This window comes from Drosophila mauritiana, chromosome 3L, assembly GCF_004382145.1.
Source record: "Drosophila mauritiana strain mau12 chromosome 3L, ASM438214v1, whole genome shotgun sequence".
Classification (NCBI taxonomy): domain Eukaryota; kingdom Metazoa; phylum Arthropoda; class Insecta; order Diptera; family Drosophilidae; genus Drosophila; species Drosophila mauritiana.
Window position 1 is genome coordinate 3,017,334 of NC_046669.1, and position 19,418 is coordinate 3,036,751.

The 19,418-nt window shown below is 43.0% G+C and overlaps 3 protein-coding genes and 1 non-coding gene across 8 annotated transcripts; all 4 read right to left on the reverse strand.

Moving 5' to 3' along the window:
- Positions 1–1,468: 1,468 nt before the first annotated feature.
- Positions 1,469–2,582, reverse strand: LOC117139232. Its single transcript, XM_033301437.1, has 2 exons — positions 2,215–2,582; positions 1,469–2,164 (listed from the first exon to the last, which is right to left on the reverse strand). Exons 1-2 carry the CDS (start codon positions 2,463–2,465, stop codon positions 1,609–1,611), a joined length of 807 nt encoding a protein of 268 aa, XP_033157328.1. The 5' UTR covers positions 2,466–2,582; the 3' UTR covers positions 1,469–1,608.
- A 71-nt stretch (positions 2,583–2,653) lies between these two features.
- On the reverse strand, positions 2,654–5,861 carry LOC117139231 (prominin-like protein). 2 transcript variants are annotated; one of them, XM_033301436.1, is made up of 8 exons: positions 5,420–5,861; positions 5,257–5,364; positions 4,840–5,204; positions 4,659–4,786; positions 4,431–4,596; positions 4,014–4,380; positions 3,124–3,949; positions 2,654–2,956 (listed from the first exon to the last, which is right to left on the reverse strand). In XM_033301436.1, exons 1-8 carry the CDS (start codon positions 5,836–5,838, stop codon positions 2,675–2,677), a joined length of 2,661 nt encoding a protein of 886 aa, XP_033157327.1. In that variant the 5' UTR covers positions 5,839–5,861; the 3' UTR covers positions 2,654–2,674. The 2 variants fall into 2 exon arrangements, with proteins under 2 accessions (XP_033157327.1, XP_033157326.1); XM_033301435.1 differs by lacking the exon at positions 5,420–5,861 and having other exon boundaries at positions 4,840–5,167; positions 5,257–5,359.
- Positions 5,862–5,972: 111 nt separating this feature from the next.
- Positions 5,973–19,186, reverse strand: LOC117139230 (prominin-like protein). 4 transcript variants are annotated; one of them, XM_033301431.1, is made up of 15 exons: positions 19,091–19,185; positions 18,320–18,470; positions 12,079–12,610; positions 11,864–12,011; positions 11,677–11,805; positions 11,432–11,619; positions 11,205–11,369; positions 11,010–11,140; positions 10,619–10,954; positions 10,449–10,558; positions 9,440–10,385; positions 9,240–9,379; positions 8,733–8,792; positions 8,470–8,643; positions 5,973–7,423 (listed from the first exon to the last, which is right to left on the reverse strand). In XM_033301431.1, exons 3-15 carry the CDS (start codon positions 12,491–12,493, stop codon positions 7,312–7,314), a joined length of 3,054 nt encoding a protein of 1,017 aa, XP_033157322.1. In that variant the 5' UTR covers positions 12,494–12,610; positions 18,320–18,470; positions 19,091–19,185; the 3' UTR covers positions 5,973–7,311. The 4 variants fall into 4 exon arrangements, with proteins under 4 accessions (XP_033157322.1, XP_033157324.1, XP_033157323.1 ...); XM_033301433.1 differs by lacking the exon at positions 8,733–8,792; XM_033301432.1 differs by lacking the exon at positions 18,320–18,470 and having other exon boundaries at positions 19,091–19,156.
- Positions 13,387–13,459, reverse strand: Trnam-cau. Its single transcript has one exon. It is a non-coding gene; the product is annotated as a tRNA-Met (tRNA).
- Positions 19,187–19,418: the final 232 nt, after the last annotated feature.

The window sequence follows — 19,418 nt, forward strand, 5'->3', positions numbered from 1 at the left end:
AGAAAACTCTTCCATACGATGCTCTGTTTCGCAAGGGGGCCAGGTTTCACATCGGATGCACAAAAGTACATAAAACCGAAAGCCAAAAAGCGAGAGCCAGGAAGAAGGAATCTATTCGAATGCCAAATACCTATTATCTATGCGGTTCAGGTGGGACCTTTTCGACGAGTGCATTGGCATGGCTTTCGAATTCGTTATACCGATTGAATATCAAATCGAACGACTTAACCTTCACTCCAGCAAGTTCGTGCCTTAAGTCTTTTGTTTTCGTAAACACAAGCACAAACACAGTTGTACAAACTGAAAGTGAAATTTCGTTGTAGGTAATTTCGTTGGCTGCCTTTATGATTTTGGTAATTGTTGAAAAAGAAAGGCACTCACAATCGCATCACATCGCTGATAAGAAACGTGATTTAATTTTTAGCTACAAATTATGAAAAACATATGCCGTCCACCAGCGGCTTTTCACTTTTCAATGGCCTTGCCTGGGGGGCCTTGTCTCGTTTATTTTTATTTTGTTCACTCTTAGTTACCATCAGATCGACTGGAATCGCACCATCGGGGTGCCCTGGTCATCATCTCACTCGGCTGCGGAAGAACAAAAACTCGTCTGGGAGTCGGCCGCTCATTTTGCGTTGTAATTTTCGAGGGTGATCTGCCCTTTCCGAAGCAGGTTATTTCCGTCCTTCGAAGATGGTTGCATATATATTCTGTTGATTATTATTTTAAATGATTTTTTCAAGTGTTGGCAAAAGGAAAGTTTAAAGTGTTTAATTCGTTTTAAACAAAATGAATTCAAGGTGATTTCAAAATGATTTGCTGTCAATTTATTTATAGAACTAATCTCTTTATGGATTACTTCCATTTAGAAGAAATAAGCAAGAATTGTCTCAAAGAATAAATTTCATTTTTTGCTGTACCCCAATAAAGTGTGTAATCCCCAGACTTCTGCTTAATACCCCAATAACTTAGTTTGAAATAGAGATTCCACGAATACCTTAATTTTAATCCATTTGGGTTTGTGATCACCCAAAAGGCCCAACCCAATCCCACTCCTCTGAGTCTTTATGATGTGCAGAGCATCCGAGTTTCAGTGCTCCAAATAGCACCTTGTTTTTTCCCGTGCTCTTTGACTTTTCCTTCCTGCTATTGTGGCCCAGACAATGATGGAGCTGCACTTGGATGCTTGCCTGGTGGAGGAGGAGCTCGAAGTGAGGCTGAAACGGTAGTGACGATAGCGATCTGCTTTCGCTGCCCCTTAATCAGCCAGTCATCGGCGAACGAGCAAGCTCACCGTAGTTGGGCTTATTTGCCTTTTGTTTGTTTTACTTTTGTTTTGGTGTTTATATTATTTTTGTCGGTTGCCGCCAAAAGATTGATGAGAGAACAAGGTTTGTCGTTTAAGTCTTTTGTCGGCCACCGCTTTGGAACTATGATGCCGGATGTGTTCTAATAAAGCTACCGCAGATTCAAGGCCTTAATGGGCCGGGCCAACAAGGTTGACCTCAGCACGCTTTTAATCGTAACAAAATATAATCGCACAGTTTCCCACTGAATAGGGCGCTGATTTGTTGATAGGTGAGCTCTCGAAGTTGAGCAGATTTTGGTTTAATAGACATAGAAGGAGCTGTTACCAATGCACGAGGAATTAGATAAGGAAGCGCTGCTTGCTGAAGTCGTGATTTTCTTCCGACTGGCGTGTGTTTTCCATCTCTTCCGAATAGAGTTTATGCCCAGATGCTTAAGGATACCTGATAAAACTTTGGAGCGTTGCTTTTGGTTCTCTCTTCTGGGGGATTCACTTGGAGTCAGTGATTCCGACGGCGTTAAGGGCTCAACAAGAGGGGGGACAAAGATGGGCGTTTGTGGCGGAAGAGGCAGAGGAGCATTCTGCAAGCCACCTAGCACCATTTTCAAATTCTCCCTGAGGTCTTTGTAGTTGTCGTCCTCATCAAAGGGATTCTCTTGACTGAGATGGGGATTTTGATACCATAATACCAGACTCGAAGAAGATGGAGTTTCGGTGGCTTTATGTCGACGAAGACGCGGCGGTGGCTTGGGAGCTAGTGGTGGTGAAGGAGCTTGGCGCTTGACAGGTCTGTACCCTTGGCTGTCCACCACCAAACGCTCGGCACTGCTAGAAACACTGCAGTGTAGACGCCATCTGGGAAGGATTCACTAAGATCGTTATTTCTTTTAAAATTAGAAACTCACCCCACCGCAATCAATATAGCATTATAAACTGGCAACGCTAACAATCCGAGTATCAATAGCCTCACCAGCGGACACGAGGGTTGTTGGAGCTGCATAAGCCAGTCAATGGAGCAGCATCCAATCGACCCATCCACCGATTCCCGACTTTCGTTAAGCATACTTATGGTGGTCATATCATCTGTCCAGGACAATGAATTAGGCAGGATGTTGGGCATGGGGCAACCAAACGACTTCCAGCATAGCCACTTCATTATTTATTTCGATTTCTATTGCTACATTTAAAACTAGTAACACTATGTGTCTAGAAAACGTATAAAATGAATGACTTTGGATTCTAAGATGTGGTGTTCCTAACTTGATACATAAATTTTCCAATTGAAAACTAAACTTGATACATATATTTTTCGAGTGAAAATTCTACAGAAATAATGAACTATTGTCAAATTTAGCAATAGGAAAATCACTCCCTCTTGCGCTTTACTTGATCCACATAGTAGTCTTCCATGCCCTCCAGATAGTCCACATTGGTCTCCGCTGAAACGGGGAGGTACCTGTAGCATTGGCATTGTGGCATACCCAAGGGCAATATACCAGGAGCCACAAAGTTGCCTTCTCCATAGGAAACTACTGTAACCTCCGAATAATGTTTTAAAGAATTCAAACTACTTCTTAAAAAGTGGGTGCAGCAGATGGTGGGCAGGAGAAGCGAGGAAAACAGTAAGAGCCAAAACCAAATAGCATTCTATGGGATGAAAATAAAATAAATAAGCTATACATTTTCATGGGTTTCTTTGATTACTTATACTATACTAAAATAAATATTGATTCACCATTAGGTTTATGCAAACTTGTTTGATTATTTGCTCAATTAAAAGTGTACGGCAATCGGGGAATCACCTCTTTACTTACCATTGGCTTAGCAATCCGATTGCAGAGGTCGGCGTACTCAACCATGGCTTCACCATCCTCTCGGGTGAGGGGTTCACAGCTCTCCATGTCCTCTTTGGTCGGCTCCTCGACCACTCGAACGTAATCATCCAGCCCGGCTTTCACTAATTTACTGATATTACGGACCACCTCGTCGTCTTCCTTTTTGGAATCTCGCCGCAATAAGTCATCACCTTGCTTAATCTTGTCCAGCAGATGATGTAGGTACTTGACAAAGCTACCGTAGCCGCCTGATAAGAGCCAATCCATTTGCTTTAGTCGCTTTATCAGTCGCTTGACAATCGCTGCCAAAGGTACACCCAAGTGTTTTTGATATGCTCGCAGATGAATCGCCTGGTTTTTCATAGTGACTCCCGGTTCCACCTTGTTTGCCAGGCTTTCCAGTTTTTTGCTCAACTCGTCCAAAGCACCTGGATTGGGTTCTGGAACTAATTGGGGGCAAATATATTTTCTATAGTCCTTTATGTCGTATGTAGACAAGTTTCCGGTCAATAACTTTTTGGCAGCTTCCTCTGCATCGGGATGAATTTCTTTTAGTCCGCCGGGCAACGAAGTGTTCTCCCTTTTCTCAAGGGACTTAAGAACGTCGATCATCACATCATCGCGAAAGCCATATGGATCATAGATCTCCTTGATACCCAGCACATTGTACAAACTTTCGTTGCGCACACAGCTCTGCAGAATTTCTGAGGTTCTTACCATGGGCATGGATCGAAAGGTGGTTACGTTTTCAGGGAGAAACCTATTGAGATTAATAGATTTGTTGTCTACCGGCTGTGGGGATTTCCTATTAATAATAATGAACTTTAGTTTGGAATCGCACAAATGTTTTGCGAAATGGTAAAGCACACCTAGAGCAAAAGGATTGATACATCAAAGCGCCGTGAACCAGGTAGAAGAGCACCAGGATAACTCCCACGGAAAACAGGATGAAAAGAGCAACCAAAACGGCACAGAGAAGCCAACTGGCTACTTTTGGACTGAACAAAGCAATCAGAAGACCAAAAAGCAGAAGAAGGGGCACCATCATTAATAACACAATTAATCCCAACGTAGTTCCGAACCACGAGGATCCGAGCTTTCTACGCAAGTCAGCGGCTGGAGTAGATCTAGATCTAGGATTGGGCTTGACCACCAACGGCGTATCCTTCTTCATCTCCTCAACCACTTGTCGCAAGACTTTCAAGGATGCTTCGTACCTCTCTTTCAGCTTCTTAGCTAAGGAGATTATCATGCTTTAAGTAATCTTTAAAAATGTTTCACCTTACCTCCTTTGTTCAGGTCGTTATTGATGGAGTCTAATATGTCACTCATGAGATCTTTTATTGCCCTAGAGATCCGTCGCAATTGATCAACTGCTTGTAGTGGGTAGTCTATAAACTTGCTGTCTTGTACTTCCTGAACAGATTCAAGAAGCCGTTGAAATTCGGGTAACTTAAGGGTGGTATAAACCGGTATTAGTTTTTTTTTTTAAATGAATAAACTGATCCCCTTACACTATCGTAATGCAAACACCCCATGTCCAGCATCATGATCTCATTCGCTCGGTAGAAATCTTGGCACTCCCTTTGCGTGCATTCCGAGGTTAGAATCACCATGAGATCGCGTTTCACCCCACGTAACGCTAATGAGGATTGTCTGTTAAATTACCAGTTATGAATGGAATAAAATCCTCACCATCCCGGAACTGAGCGGCCAAACGGCGGGCATCGAGCAACTTATTCTTGATCCTTAGCATAACTGGCTTGATCCTTCGCATATTACGCAGTACCTCGATCAGCCTTTCAATGGATTTAGCATGAACTTCCAGCTCCCTATTGGGATATTTAATACTGGGTTCTTGGTTGAGAGCACTCTTGATCCTTTTTACTTTCTGATCGTAGTTGATGACATAAAGATGACGCAAACGTTCGGATGCTTTTTGAAATATGTAGTCCGCATTTGATTGGCTGGAGTTACTGGGATAACAACCGGACGCTTTAAGGTTCTTCAAGTTAATATTCAGCTGAGTGGCCGCCAATATGGCAAGAATGAGAAACAAACTAAGAATAAATCAATAATCGCACTATGGTAAAACATATCCTATATACTCACAGCATCAACAATGCCAAAATGGCCAATAGAATGCCACAGCAGTAGCGGCATCCTCTACTCGACCTTTGGTTCATTTGGCAGCTCGCACTGCAGCAGGCATAGAGTAGCCTAATGGGAATCAGTTCGCTGAATATAATCTCTCCAAATATCAAGCAGCTCTCACCCAAGGATGGGTATCAGCAGAAACAGAAGAACCAGTAGAAGGACTAATATCTTCAGGCCTTTCTGGGATGCCAAATACGCCTCCCAGTCGTCTTCCTGTACCTTGGATCCAATGTCATTCCGATCTTTGGATATATATCCTTTAGGAACTTCCTTGTCGTCTGAGATCACGAATCCAGTAAAACCGTGGGATAAATATGTGATTGGACACACAGAATCCGCATCCCCATCGTTCTGATTGTCTTTCGATCTGCTTTCTGGTTCTGCATACCTATTTTGAGGGCTAAACCTCCGAAACCTGACCAATGATCCGTGGTCGATCAACTTAGAAGTGGAATGGAGGGTTTGATTGGTCTGGGATTTAACGACATGGAGCCGAAAGGCTATGATCCAGATCCACATAGTAACTTTTAGTTCCATTCTTTTTGGATATATTATTTATAGATAGGATTGATTATGAAATTCAAGATTGCTTTGGTAAGAACAAGGTGAACTGTTGATCCGACCAAGAACAATCCTTCCAAGAACAATTATTTTTGCTACTCGCTTATTCGTACATAAAACCACTTGAAGTTTATTGACAAAATTTTGCAAACGACAGAGACAACCATCAACGGAGCTCGATGATTGACTGGCAACTGGGTTGGTTTCTTGTGTTTTGTATTTTCCGGGGTCTTATTCGATAATCTTTACTTGCGCTGGGCAATATTGATACATGGTTACTTGACTTAAGCGGAAATCATTTAATGTACGTCAAATGTAAAATACAACATACATCTTACTTGTATAATAATACTAAAAATTATGTAATTGTGTTATCCGTACAATATGCTCGCAAGTCAGTATATTTGTGTATGGTGTTGTTTATAGGTTTCTGGAAACTTACAGCTTGCCCTTAGTTCCTAGACAATACAATTGGAAACGTTTAAATGCTTAGGGGTTTGTTTTGCTGTTGTTTTGGTTTTCTCTTACTAAACTATGACAACGTGTTAAAATACGTGTTACTTTAAAGTATTTGTATCTGATTAGGGGTTTTATTTGATTGGTTTATCAGTGTCCGAATGCACAATTTGTCGGTTTTAAGGAAGAGTGTAGTATTGTGTATTGTTTCTAAAATAAATACATTAAATGCTTTGAATAACTCCAAACTCTGTGCTCTGCTCTTTTCTAAATTAAAATGGCAGTTTTGGTATTTTGGATCATATTTTCTTTACCGCGATTTTGATTTCCGGGAAGTTTACAGATTCCATAAAGTTTTTGATCGGTTAATATTTATGTAGTTGCTTGCTAGATATTGATTTCTTTTCGTTTCATTTTGTTTTGTTTTCATTTTTGGGTATGTCTCGCCTGCTCTGAGTGTGTGCATAATAAAATTATGAGATTCCTTAAAGCTTCTGCGGCCGTGCGACCCGGCGAATGGCCAACTTCTTCAAGGGACTCATCAGATCCGACGCCTGCCGCTCGGCCCTCTGGCCCAGAGTCTCCGGACTCCAGGGTTCATTAAATGCTTCGGCTGGGACAATCCCCGCCGCATTCGTCCGTCACATCGTGCTCGTCTTTTGGCAACATTTTTTAAAGTAACTATAAATGGGTGTTTGAGAATTTTCGTATTTGCTTTCTTGCTTCGGCCCGCACTTAATTTTAACTATGCGTTCGTTATTCTCCGGCTTCCAGGTCAATGGCAGATCTCCTGGCCGGGCCAAAGTGATAACACACGTGATGCTACGATACTACTTAATTAAATTATATAATTTCAGTTATTTTTTGTATAGGCCTTTAACTAAAAGTACAGTCTCAGTAGGGGGTATATATGGGAAAAGGGGGCCGTGGGCGTGTGGGTTCAAAATAAAATCATCCATGTTGCCACCTCTCGAACAAACCGCCTCCGTCCGTCTAATCCTGCTCGGAGGCACCCGGATAGTAGTAGGGCGGCGGACGCTCGTACTCCGAGGATGGCGGCGCAGCTGGGGGATTGTGGTATCGTGGTGGCTCGTGGTCCCAGTGCCTGTGGATTGCAATTAAATCGAATTAGTCCATGCGAAATATGCAGGGCGTATTAAATATTTATAGTGCGACCACTCACGCACAACACAGAAAAGAAACAGAAACACAGGAGGGCGCAGTAGCTGCGATTAATCAGATTAGTTGGTCAACATAGATCGAAGCCCGATACGGAGTTAGTGGCTCTTGGTCATGAAAAAGCGGGCATTTACCAGCGGGAGGCCACCGGTGGACTTACTGGGAGGATAAGCTTTGAGTAATGAGCTGTGGGCTTGTCTGCTAAGGGATTGTGTCCAGAAGTGTCTTTAACTTCGGAGCAGCAATGTCGCAAGCTTATCCAATAAGCAATATGAATTCAATACACAAACATTTAAATGTTCACCGACTTGAGACTGAGTGTTTGCAGAATAGAATTAAAAGTTTCTAAGAAAATAAACTGTTTACTGAAGCGGTTTAAGAAATGAACACTAGTAAATGCGTAGAGGTTTGTTTACTACATTTAGCAAGTCGGAAAAAACGAACAAATTAATAAACAGAGGGAACTAAGCAAATTTTCGATTGGGGTCTTCAGTCTCTTCACAAACAGTCGGAAGTGTACTCTAATCGAGGCTGTCGGGAAAGCACAACGATCGAGTCTTTCAAAAGGCACATTACCGAGCAGAAACCAAAACCGCTTAGCATTCGGGCCATGCCTAAAAGAAACCATCTGCCGCCAATGCCTTTGGCCGAGTGCCATTGGTCACACCTTTGGCGCTAAATTAAACAAAATTAAAAATTAGCGTTATATAGCGATTTAGCAGCGGTCTAAACAATCAAGGGAAACTGGATCGATATCCAGTGCGGTTTAGCTAATTAATTGTCAATAATAGGCAGCTGCAAGGCATTAACTATTGTAAGATTAAACTGGGGGATTTGCTAAAGACTTTCGTAATAATCAAATATTTGTTACATTATATTTTACTTATACCAATTATCATGATAGGAAAGTCTATTAGCAAGAGCTTAAAAGCAGGAGAGGGATTCGCTGGGTGGTGGAGGAGTATCACTTACGTTGGCGCCATGTCGTTGTAACGCATGCTGCTGCTGCCAGGAGCTCCATCGCCTCCGCCGCCACCACGGTCTCCGCCAGACCGGTTGCCCCGCGAAACGCTGGGCGAGGCGTCCTCGAAGTAATCCTGCTGCTCACGTCGCCGCTCGTAGGCCTTGCGACGCTTCTTGGGAACGCTGAAAGAGGAGATGCAATGGGACAGTAGGACTTAGGATTAGCAAATGTGCTAGCCAGAAAAGAAAGAGGTGACTGGATGATAGCTTACTTAGCCAATGGTACATGTTCACGATCACGTTCACTATAAGCATCGTACAGATAGTCGCTTCTGTGGGCGGCATGATTCGGGGTTAGCGGTGAAATGAGAACAATGTGGACGACTTAGTTATGGTGCAAACTCTGAATTTTTTTTTTCGGTACATGCATACATTTATAAAACAAATACTGAAAGTTAATTTGGTAAAATGGAATCCAACCCAAGGTGTTAGTCTGTCTTGCTTTTGCTGGCGGAGAGATCACGATCTGACTTCTTTAAGGTCACCTCAATCTCGTCCCAGGAAACTGCACGTGCTTCGTCAGCTTGGATTGCATCTTCACCACCGTCACCGCGGGTGGGTGCCCCCGAGGGGCAGCCGCAATAAGCCTGCTGCCCGCCGGAGCAGGTGACTATAGGCGGTGGCACATACGGAGCACCCGTGCAAATGGGACAGCTTTGGGTTAGGCGGTTTAGCGGGGATGCCTGAAAGCTATTAGTAGTTCAAAGAAGTTAACTCACCCGCCCTCGACCACTCCAGCGGCTCCTACGGTAGCCAGGTAAGGATAGATTTTCTTGTAGAGGCACATCAGGCGGTGGGCCACGAAGAGGATGGGCAGGAAGAGCAGGGCGCACAGCAGTATGCCTACCCAGAATCCATTCTGCAAAAATGATTTGCATTAAATTTGGAACCTTTTCATTGTTAAGAACTTATAACTCACAATGGGATCCACGATACGGTGGCAAATCAAATCGACTCCACGATAATATATGTACGACAGGGGTGCACAATGACCCACACTTTCGTTGGCTTCCTTTATAATCATATCTATGTAGTCGTCTATCATCTGGTCAATGGACTTCGTCAGATTGCCTCCTAGGGTGTTGATGTAGTCCTTGCCGCGCGTTTGGATGAACTGTTCAGAGTTGACGGCCGTGGCAGTGAGAATTTTGATTGTATTGGTAAAGTCGTGGTTCTCGTACGAAATTAACTCGTCGATCTTCTTTAGATTGGCCTTCATCTTCTCTACGATGCTCGTAAGCTTCGGTACGAAATTGCGATAGAAGGCCTTGGTGTTGAGGCCCTCATTCCAGAATGACACCTTGGCCCACCCGTATGCCGGATACTCCAGATCGTTGGATAGCTTGTACAGCTGCTCGGACAGGGCGTTCAGGTTCATGGGCGTGAACTGGGTGCACAGACTTGGCATGTACAGGGAGCTATGGTACTTCGCAAGCTTGCTCTCGCCCGCTGTGTTTAACTCGTCACGTTCTTCCTTCGTCAGGAGTACCACGGTGGACAAATCCTCGTCGAAGACCTTGATCGAATCTGTATTGTCCTGTGAGTGTGACATCACCTTTATGCGCGACAGATCATTAATGTCATATATGTTATGCTGACGCATCATCTCGAAAATGGTCTGATTGGCGTGGCAAGCCCTGATTGCACTCGACATTTTTAGTGGTTGCACCGCTTCCTTGTTAGTTTCAGATGGCGGCAAATAGTGATTCAGATCTATAGACGCGTCCAGTTGCCGGAACAATGTGTTGTTCTCCTGATCTCTCAGTGGTGCACAGGCACCCTGGTAGGTTACCATGCCCAGCATAAAGTAGAAAAGTCCAACCAGTGCGATGAAGGAGAAAACGCAGAATATCAGCAGTATGGCTCTAAAAGAAGTAAGCATAATAATGAATCAATAAGCTGAACTGAATACGGTTAAAACTACTCACAGAAGCAGGCAGGTGGCTCCGGTGGACTTGCTGCAGCATTCATCACCATATCCAGTTCGTCGGCGCCCAAAGCAACCGCACAGTAGGGCAAAGATCAAAATAAAAAGTACCTAATTTAAGGGAATACGCTAGTTAAGACTTTTGATTGGAATCATTAAGATCCGCCTTACCAGAAGGATAAGCAAGCACACAATCAGGCTGACAACGTTTCTATCATGGCCAAACCGCTCGTAGACGTCCTCAAATGACTTGGTCGAGTGCAGAGTTTTTAAATGGATATCACTTAGTACTCCCTCCACAATGTTGCGAACACTAGTCGCCTGTTCTCGGAAGATCGTCCTGCCCTTCGTTAAGTCCCGCATCATGGGAGGTACCACGAAAGACAGTTGCGTCTTCACCTTGTCGCTAACCTTTTTCAGACGCGAGAGTCCCCGTTGAGGTATAGCGTAATACTCATTTGCAACTATATTCTCCATTCCCTCTACAAATTCTTTGGTGTTCGGGAGCTAGAATAAGATGGGGTTAATAATTTTGTTGTTACAAATTGAGTTCCAGTCATACGTTGTCGAAGTGCAGGCACTGCGAGGAATCAATATGTTCGATATTGCTGCTAATCAGGAACTTCTGGCACATCTGCAATTGACAGAGATTGGCTACTGCGAAGTTGACATCTCGTTTAATGCCACGGACGCCTGAAGTTAAATGAAAAGTTTTGTTATTTACTGCGGTCTGTTTGACTTTTTTAAAAGTCCTTACCATCTCTTAATTGGGAGCCATAGAAGCGCAGATCCTTCTCCATCTTCTCCACTTGCCTCATCAGCTCCAGAGCCTCGGGCATGTTCTCCAAAACCCGCTCCATTTCTGCCAAGGAATTACTCTCCGATGTGTCGGAGAGATCCAAAAATATGTGCCGGTGAGCGTCTAAAAAAGATCATGAATGTTAAATAGCTAATCAAAGGATTGATATCCATTATTGTATTTACGGGTTAATTGATCAAGCACATGAGTCTCCATCTCTTCGTAGTTGTACATCATCAGATGGTAAACGTGATCGGCTACATCCTTCAGATAAGTGCAAGTGTCCTCGCTGCCGCGCTTCATTGTCTCGGATGTCTCGGCAAAGCCGCTGTCAATCATTTTGTTGGTCACAAAGGCGATAATGATGCCAAAGCTGCAGAAGACGGATCATTTCAAATATGGCTTTTCTTTGTTAAGTGCCTTCACTTACATCAGTCCGATGATGAGGATCAACAGACAGATGCCACAACAGAAGCGCCGCTGAGCATCCTGTTTGCTCGTGCACGGAGGACATCCCTGTCGACATCGTCGGCAGCAACAGAAACAGCAATAGCAAACGCTGTGGTGAACAAATATTGGTTATCTACGTTAATTGAATCAACGGTCCTTAGACTCACGCAATGAACGGTATGACTATAATGAGCACCACGAGAATAAAAACCCAGATGAGAACCATCCAATAATGGGCCAATAGATCCCGCCAGTCGTTCTCCTCCACCTTGGGACCCAAGCTCAAAGTGTCCGAATTCTTTACCACAATGTAACCTGCAATATTAAGAGAAGTAAGTGTTTTTTCCTTTATTTATCCAATGTGCCAATGTGCGTCACTCACCCTCCGGAATAGGTTCATCCCTATAAAGAACCTTGTCATATAGAAAGTGTGTAAAATTGAAAATGGGGTTCATAGCCGACGTGGGAGGTGGTGGTGCCTTTGTGTAGTTGGTCGTCGGCCGGTATACGGTGTACTCGACTGGTGGCCAATGGGGCTGGCCAAGCTGTTCGTGCGTGGTGCCATGGCCCACATATCCCTTGCGCCAGCTCCCGGGATCTGCATCAGCCTGGGCGGTTGTGGGCCTGATCAGCGTGGCCAATGCGAAGCCGAATATGGCTACACTTAATCCACATATGGCCAGATAGGCTATCTGTCGCCTACGACGCTGCCGTCTCTTCCGGGATCGCATGGACTTCGACTTGACCGCGGCCAGAGGCTCGACCGTGGCAGCTACTTCGCCCATGGTTGACTGCATTTCGAAGGACTTCTTGTCTCGGAGAAGCTTCCTCAAACTGACTAACGTGCTGAGCTGCTGCTCTTAATCGTGTTCCCTTCGGTGTAGTAGCCCACACCCATTTCACACGTCAGTGGCCTGCAATTAGAAAAATAGAATAAAAGATTAATTAAGGAGTTTAGTTTTAAGATAGAGCCAGTCGTTATTGTCAGCCACTCATATGATGATCTCAGCCTTAAGCGCTATCCTGTAAGTTTATCTTCTTAAGTGACACCTATCCACTTAATCTTTAATCTAAATTTCTCTCCTTTTTTAAATGGAAATGGGTGAGACAAAGAAAGAGCTGAATGAATTAGACTATTCGAGGACAGAGCAGAGCTCACACCCTAATGTGGCAGTAGCATGTCCTCGTCCAATAAGAAATGCTTGGCCGGGGCAATAAAATATATTTGTTTCTTGGTGTGTCCAGGCAAATGGGGCATAATCCCATCACAGGCATTGGATAGGATTGGTTCCACATTGCAACGCGCACACAAACACACACCCTGAGCCAATCTCACATCCACTTGACATCAATTAAGGTCAATAAAAGCCGAGAAGATGACAATGGGCTGAGGCATTTGCTGCCCGAGAATGCAAGCCACTGGCGATACAAAGGACTGAGCTTCGGCTTTGGCACATTGCCCACCGTTGGCAGGTGTTATCTCTCTGTCGGGGAGGTGAAAGTCCCTTTGGCGTCGGTTGAATGCACTTGCCGTAGATCATGAGTCACCAGCTATGCTCGGAAGCATTGCGTGCGTCGCCTTGTAAAATTACCCAACTATCAAATTACTAGCTTGAAGAAATATTCTAAATAGGCAAAACATTTGCAATATTTGCAATGGCAAAATAAAAAACAAAACAAAAAATGTACATGCCCCGAGTGAGGCTCGAACTCACGACCTTAAGATTATGAGACTTACGCGCTGCCAACTGCGCCATCGAGGCATGAACACGTTGCCGGCCAAAAGCAAACTTGTGCCAAAGGTTCCTATGTGTGAGAGTCCTAACCGCATAAATAAATATATTTACGTATGTTTTTGTAAGTACATTTGTTGGAAGAAATGAAGTGTCTGTGCGACCTGTTTATTTAAAATTATTAGATAAGGAACTTTGTAGTCTAGTCTTATCGATGTCGTATCTAAAGCGTTATCTTGTTGACGCCACTCGAAAAGTGTTTAAATGTGTAAATCACATTAAAAATGAACACATTTGATTTTGTAAAGCACAGGTAATTAATCAATATTTGATGTCAATAATGTGCCAAATAAATGTACACTTTTAAATGTACTTGCATTAACATTTTATCATCGCGGGAAATGTTGCAATACTTTATTACTCAAATGCTAGTCACATCCTCACCATTTATATGATCGTTTTAAGAACTTTATAAAACCCATAAAAAGTACTGCGAATTTTGGAATTAAAACATTTGAGTACACGAACACACGACTGCACAACAATATTGGTCGGCAAGGGCACTTTATGATTTGCGTTTATAATTTAAAATTTTTTTATACAAGGAATTTGCTGACGGAGCTTGCATTTTCCGATCGCACTGCCTACTCACTATCAACTCTGCTCATATTTCCAGCATAGATCCAAGAATACGAATGAGTGTGCTCATTTGATACCCGCCACTGGCAACTGTAAATTTATGGCCATCGAGGCGAGCAACAGAGCAACAAGCAGCAGTTACACTCATCGACTGTCTTTGCACCACAACAGCCATAGACGGACAAAGAAATCGACAAGTTTATTGAACTCTGTGGGCGAGTGGACAAGGGAAGCGGCCAAGGGTCTGCCCCTCGGCTCGGTGGCTTTCCATGGCATTATGCTTTATAGCCTAGCCCTTGCGCCCTGGCCCCGTTGTGCCGCCAAACAGCGACAGAATTTAGTGTCGCAACACTATACGTATTTATATACACATTCGGAGCACTGCAATGCCGCCTGCTTATCTCGAGGTTGCCCCTCTTTTTCTTTACGAGCATACCCTGCTTACTTTCCGGAAAGAGCTGGATTACCAGACGTGTTGATGGCTGTGTAAAAATAGACGTTTCTGCGGACTGCACCTGCTGACAGGGTCTTAATGGCTGTCCAAAACAAGCGAACGACGAGTGTTTGGTGTCGATTGCGTATACGCCGCGTTGTCTGGCTGGGAACAAACTAAAGGCGCTGGAAAACTGATGCTCCATTTGCTGCGTTGCCACCGCTACTGTGCAGAAAATTCTCTATACCCCCATGGTGGGGCAGCCTTTGAACGGCCTTGACACGCGCTACGCTGCGGGCTGCGAACCAGAAGCTGCTCCTGCCCGAAGTTTGCTGCCATTCCCCTACTCGAAAATCTCACTTAGAAGGGAGCTCGCAGGACAATCGCAGATGCTGAGTCCCAAGCATAGCCAGAGGTCGCGTCTCCCCAGCAATTTAGAGAAAACAAAACAATTTGCAGCCTCGGCTTTGCGGGAGGACATCATGGCCATCAGGAACATGCGCAGTGCGAGGCTGCAAGGATGCTGCACTCCCTCGAACAGTGGGCGGAACAGGCAAACGCTCGGCAAGGCCACACGCAAAATGCCCTTAATTCCGGTTAGAGTTCAGTTTTACACAGCGGAAAATGCGCATAATAAACCACACTGTATATTTAGAATGTTTAAATATATGTACAAACAAATATCGGACACAATAAGCTTCCAAAAAAAGTCTGCAATTTTATGGAAAGCTGCTTTAAGTAAATACGATAGCTTTTACATTTGCATTTGTTTAAACATTTGTTTTTATAACTGTTTTTCTATAGAATCGAAATTATAAAAACACATTCTAAATAATTTCTATGCATATATTTCCCACAAAATCATTTAATATGAAAAATTCCAAACTTTCCTGAATATAAAAATCCTGCTATGGCATGCAGGAGGTAAACAACTAAATTAAATGAAAAATTCCTAGTGGGCATGACCAATAGAATTTTTATTATTATTTGGAAAATGGCTATAAAGCCAATGCGAAGTAATGCTAATAATCAGGTAATAAAATGTACACAATTCTCGGAATTTGGGATCCAAATCTTATAAATTGCCAACAACATGAGTCGTAAAGTTTTTTTTAAATGATCTAGACTTTTAAAAGTAACAAGATCCAGACACAACTCTAATAAACTTGCTAGATTAATCAACTTTACTGTCTATTTACAAATAACAATACAGCTAGAGCGATAAAAGGTATACAATTCGCAATCTGTTAATTTGCAGAACAAACTCTGCCGTAGAATGAATCAAAATAAACCAGATTGTTCAAGCTTTAACGAGCTGTTACGAATTCAATATACCCATTGTCGTCAGTAGGTATTTGATATCGCAATACAATTTCCCTTTTAGGTAACATGAGTCAACAACAGATCGCAACAAAGGCAACAATCCATTTCATGCAATTGAATGGCTTGTCTGTTCCAAGCCAGCTGATTGAATCCAACTGGTTTTTGCGCCAGCGAGAGAAAGTTGACAAAGTTAAGCAAACAAACTTATTTGGCGATACCCGTATTGGGTCACAGACACGGACCAATAGAACGAGTGGCCACTGTATCTGCGGAAACGCCAAGTGCAAGGTACTTCAAAATCCGCTGGCGGCTAAATCAGCAAAAAGTGGAATCCGAACACGATGAACTTAATGACGGTACCTGAGCGTCGGTTGCTTATGGCTTGTATAAACAAAAGAATTAAATACAAAGTGAAGGTTGCATTAATAACAACAATTCCCCCCAACCCATCCATAAAGAGCCACAATCAATGCCAGTCCCGAAGAAAAATGGCTGAGTGGTAAATAAATATTTGAAAGAAATCCCATGAACGTAAATCGTCTGCAGTTATTATTGGAATGTATACTAGAATAAATAGGTTTTATGACGACCAAGACAGCAATGACCACTGCTGATAACTTGGAATAATAAGTGGTCTAGCAGTTGTCAAATTGAAAACGTTTTCTTATAATGTCACAGTTGAACATATTCCTGCAATTATCAAGTAAAGCTGTTCTCAAGAATTCCGAGAGTTCTACGAAATGGATGCCAATAAGATTGTTTAAAAAGTATATAGCAGCACTGAACTTTCCTGATTTACGAGGAAAGAGTATACATCAGAGATAACCAACGATGGCACAATGACCCAGAGTCATCTTCAAATTCTAAGTGGGATGTGTGTGATTAATCAGTTTATAAATATAAACTTTTCCCCAGAAAAGTGCAGCTAACTTTGCGACCGAATTGAGAACACACACTTTGCAGCATCTACATCTTTTCATTTCGGACCGCCTCCGCCAAGTGACATCCACATCGAATTTGGAACAGCCGGCGGGGAGGTGGAGTCCATGGACGGCGGTTCGAGGCGAAAGACATCGCAAGAGAACAGGTTGCCCTGCCGATGGAGTGTAGTCGTGCCAAAGCAAAAACTCGTTTCTCGTGACTGACTCACTCCCCGATAAAAAGCGCAGAAAAATGGGCTAATCACACAAGCAGATACAAAGTAAACTTCTTTAGATGAAAACTGAACTGAACTGAACGAATCCAAACAAAGGAAGTCGGAGAAAAGGGGCGGAAATTAACTGAAAAGTTATAAAAAAAAGGTGCAGACGATCGAGAAGTAGGAAGAAACGGAAGCCATGTACACTGACAGAAACCAAAGATGCTCACGTGCTCGCAGATGCATTATATCATCTTGAATCTGGAAGTTGAGTCAGCTTCTTTGCTCAGCGAATCTGATATGAAGGTTGGCAAATTTGTTGCCAGCTTATCCAATCGCTTATCATATTGTAAACGTTGGATGAACTTGTGTTCATTTTCCGTTTGTCTTCGGATTTCGAAGGCAGACCAGCGTCATAAGTTCTCCATTTGCGTTTGGAGTATTTGATTAATGATTCTGAACTCTGCGCTTATCTCGGTGTTTTTATATAGATAAATACTGGTACAGTGTTTGTTCTTATGTTTATAACTTTCAGCTGGGATTTAGCATTCTACATATCTTGTTTATTAGTGCTATTTGAACAAGTGGCTTTATATTTAATTATTTATAATCAGACTTGTCATTCTGAAAACGTTATCGTATTTGCATTTGTTTATTTTTGGAATTGAGAATATTTTAGAATTTTGCATTATAAACCGCTTAGTCGGTTAGAATCATCATGTTTGGTTTGCTTTAATTGTTTTTCTAACTTTATTCGCTTAGTGTTGAAAGTCATCTGAGCTTTTTATTTATATTGTTTATTTTTTCTCGGCTCTAATTCGGGTTCATATTTCGAATGAAATCTACAAATGCTTCCCCTTTTTGTAAGGATTAGATTTATAATTCTGCCTATTCAAGCTAAAACTATAACGTGGGGCTTTTTTCAGAGTCTGCTTCCGAGTTCTGCAAAGTGTGTGGCTGGGAAATGATAGAATAGACCCCGAAACTCTATAAATACACGGATTCCACTCGGCTGGGTGTCGTTTCCACCACACGCACTTGTGTATCTCAGGTCAGGGATGTGTGGCACATATCTACACCGATATATATATAGTGTATATACATCTGCGGGTGCGTGTCTATGTCTGCGGGAGTTCCTTTTTTGAGTGTTTTGTTGGGATGGAGCAATTAGTGCAGTGCCGCGTATTAATTATGCACACTGCCAGGTGGGATTTCTGGGCGCGAAGGGTGGGTGGAGCATAAATTTCGAGACAGGAAGGGCGCTATACCCACTAATTCGACACCGCAAATTGAATAACTCGCTTCTCGGGCTGGGTAAATTGAAATAAACAGCATAAATGAGCCGACGGACACTCACCAACATCGACGACCGCCGCCTAAGCCAATTAAGCTGGCTGTTGGACTCGGGCTCGTGAAAGATGATGATGATGCGACGGGGCGTCCAAATCCAATTAGCCGTAGGATCCAGCGATCGGTGGCAGTTTCAGGCTCGTATCCCCCAACGGATGCTGGAAGGGAAGCGGAGGATTACGTCGCTGGACTTTCAATAAAACACCCAATTTGGACAGCTAAGAGTGCAGCTTGTTCAACTTATAAAAATGACTTGGGCTTCGTTTTACAAAACTAATGGTTGTCCGTGTTTTCGAGATAAATCGTGTAAAATTCCAGTCGAATTTCGGGTAATATTAACAGATAAATCAAAACCGATGGGAAAGTTCGTTGAACAAAGAAAAAACAACAAAATTAAGGTCGCTGGTGCAACGAGGATTCCCCACTTTTCCAGCTTCCAGTGGCCCTTTTGGCCTAATTGGAGTTCTTGGCTCCATGGAAAACATGGATATTTATTAAACCCTAGTAATTCTCTTTAAGCGATTTCAAAACGAGCACGCACACACATGTTGTACATATACATATATATATATATATTTAGTTGGCGTTGTTTTTGTATGTATCACTGCACTGCACCGCCCTTTCGAAACATTCTGCTCTTTGTTTGCCAGTTACACCTGGCGTTTGTTGTGATTTTCACTCGCTTTTCATATTTTCCCGTGGCAGTAGGCGTGGCCAATAGGGTTTCAGTCACGCGAAGGCACGCTCCATTCAGACTAGATCTGCACCGGATGTTCACCTTTTCTATTCCAAATTTATCCGATCGAAAAACTTCGCATTTCAAAGAGTTCTGGACCAGTGTGACCGTGCGCGGAGCTAGGGAATACCCGTTCGTGGCTTAGATAAATGCTCAAAAATACGCCGAAATTAAATACTGAATGCATGCCGGAAAACAGGCGCAGCCCTGGAAGAATACTACAAAAAACCGTTAAGCGGAGACACAAATCATAACCGGAAGTTTAAATTCAAATTAATTTGTAATGCAACACAATACACAAGAACTATGGGAATTAAGATTCGGCTCTCCTTTTAGCCACAGTTTTTCACTTAGACCTTTAATTACCCAC

Bases quoted from the DNA above. Each gene is read 5' to 3' on its own strand.
- LOC117139232 (XM_033301437.1), bottom strand. From the start codon at position 2,465: ATGAAGTGGCTATGCTGGAAGTCGTTTGGTTGCCCCATGCCCAACATC. The intron at 2,165-2,214 runs GTGAGTTTCTAA...AATCCTTCCCAG, and splicing joins GCTATATTGATTGCGGTGGG to ATGGCGTCTACACTGCAGTG.
- LOC117139231 (XM_033301436.1), bottom strand. From the start codon at position 5,838: ATGGAACTAAAAGTTACTATGTGGATCTGGATCATAGCCTTTCGGCTC. The intron at 4,597-4,658 runs GTAAGGGGATCA...ACCACCCTTAAG, and splicing joins GGTGTTTGCATTACGATAGT to TTACCCGAATTTCAACGGCT. The intron at 4,381-4,430 runs GTAAGGTGAAAC...TAATCTCCTTAG, and splicing joins TAACGACCTGAACAAAGGAG to CTAAGAAGCTGAAAGAGAGG.
- LOC117139230 (XM_033301431.1), bottom strand. From the start codon at position 12,493: ATGCAGTCAACCATGGGCGAAGTAGCTGCCACGGTCGAGCCTCTGGCC. The intron at 11,620-11,676 runs GTAAGTGAAGGC...CGTCTTCTGCAG, and splicing joins ATCCTCATCATCGGACTGAT to CTTTGGCATCATTATCGCCT. The intron at 11,141-11,204 runs GTAAGGACTTTT...ATTTAACTTCAG, and splicing joins TGGCTCCCAATTAAGAGATG to GCGTCCGTGGCATTAAACGA.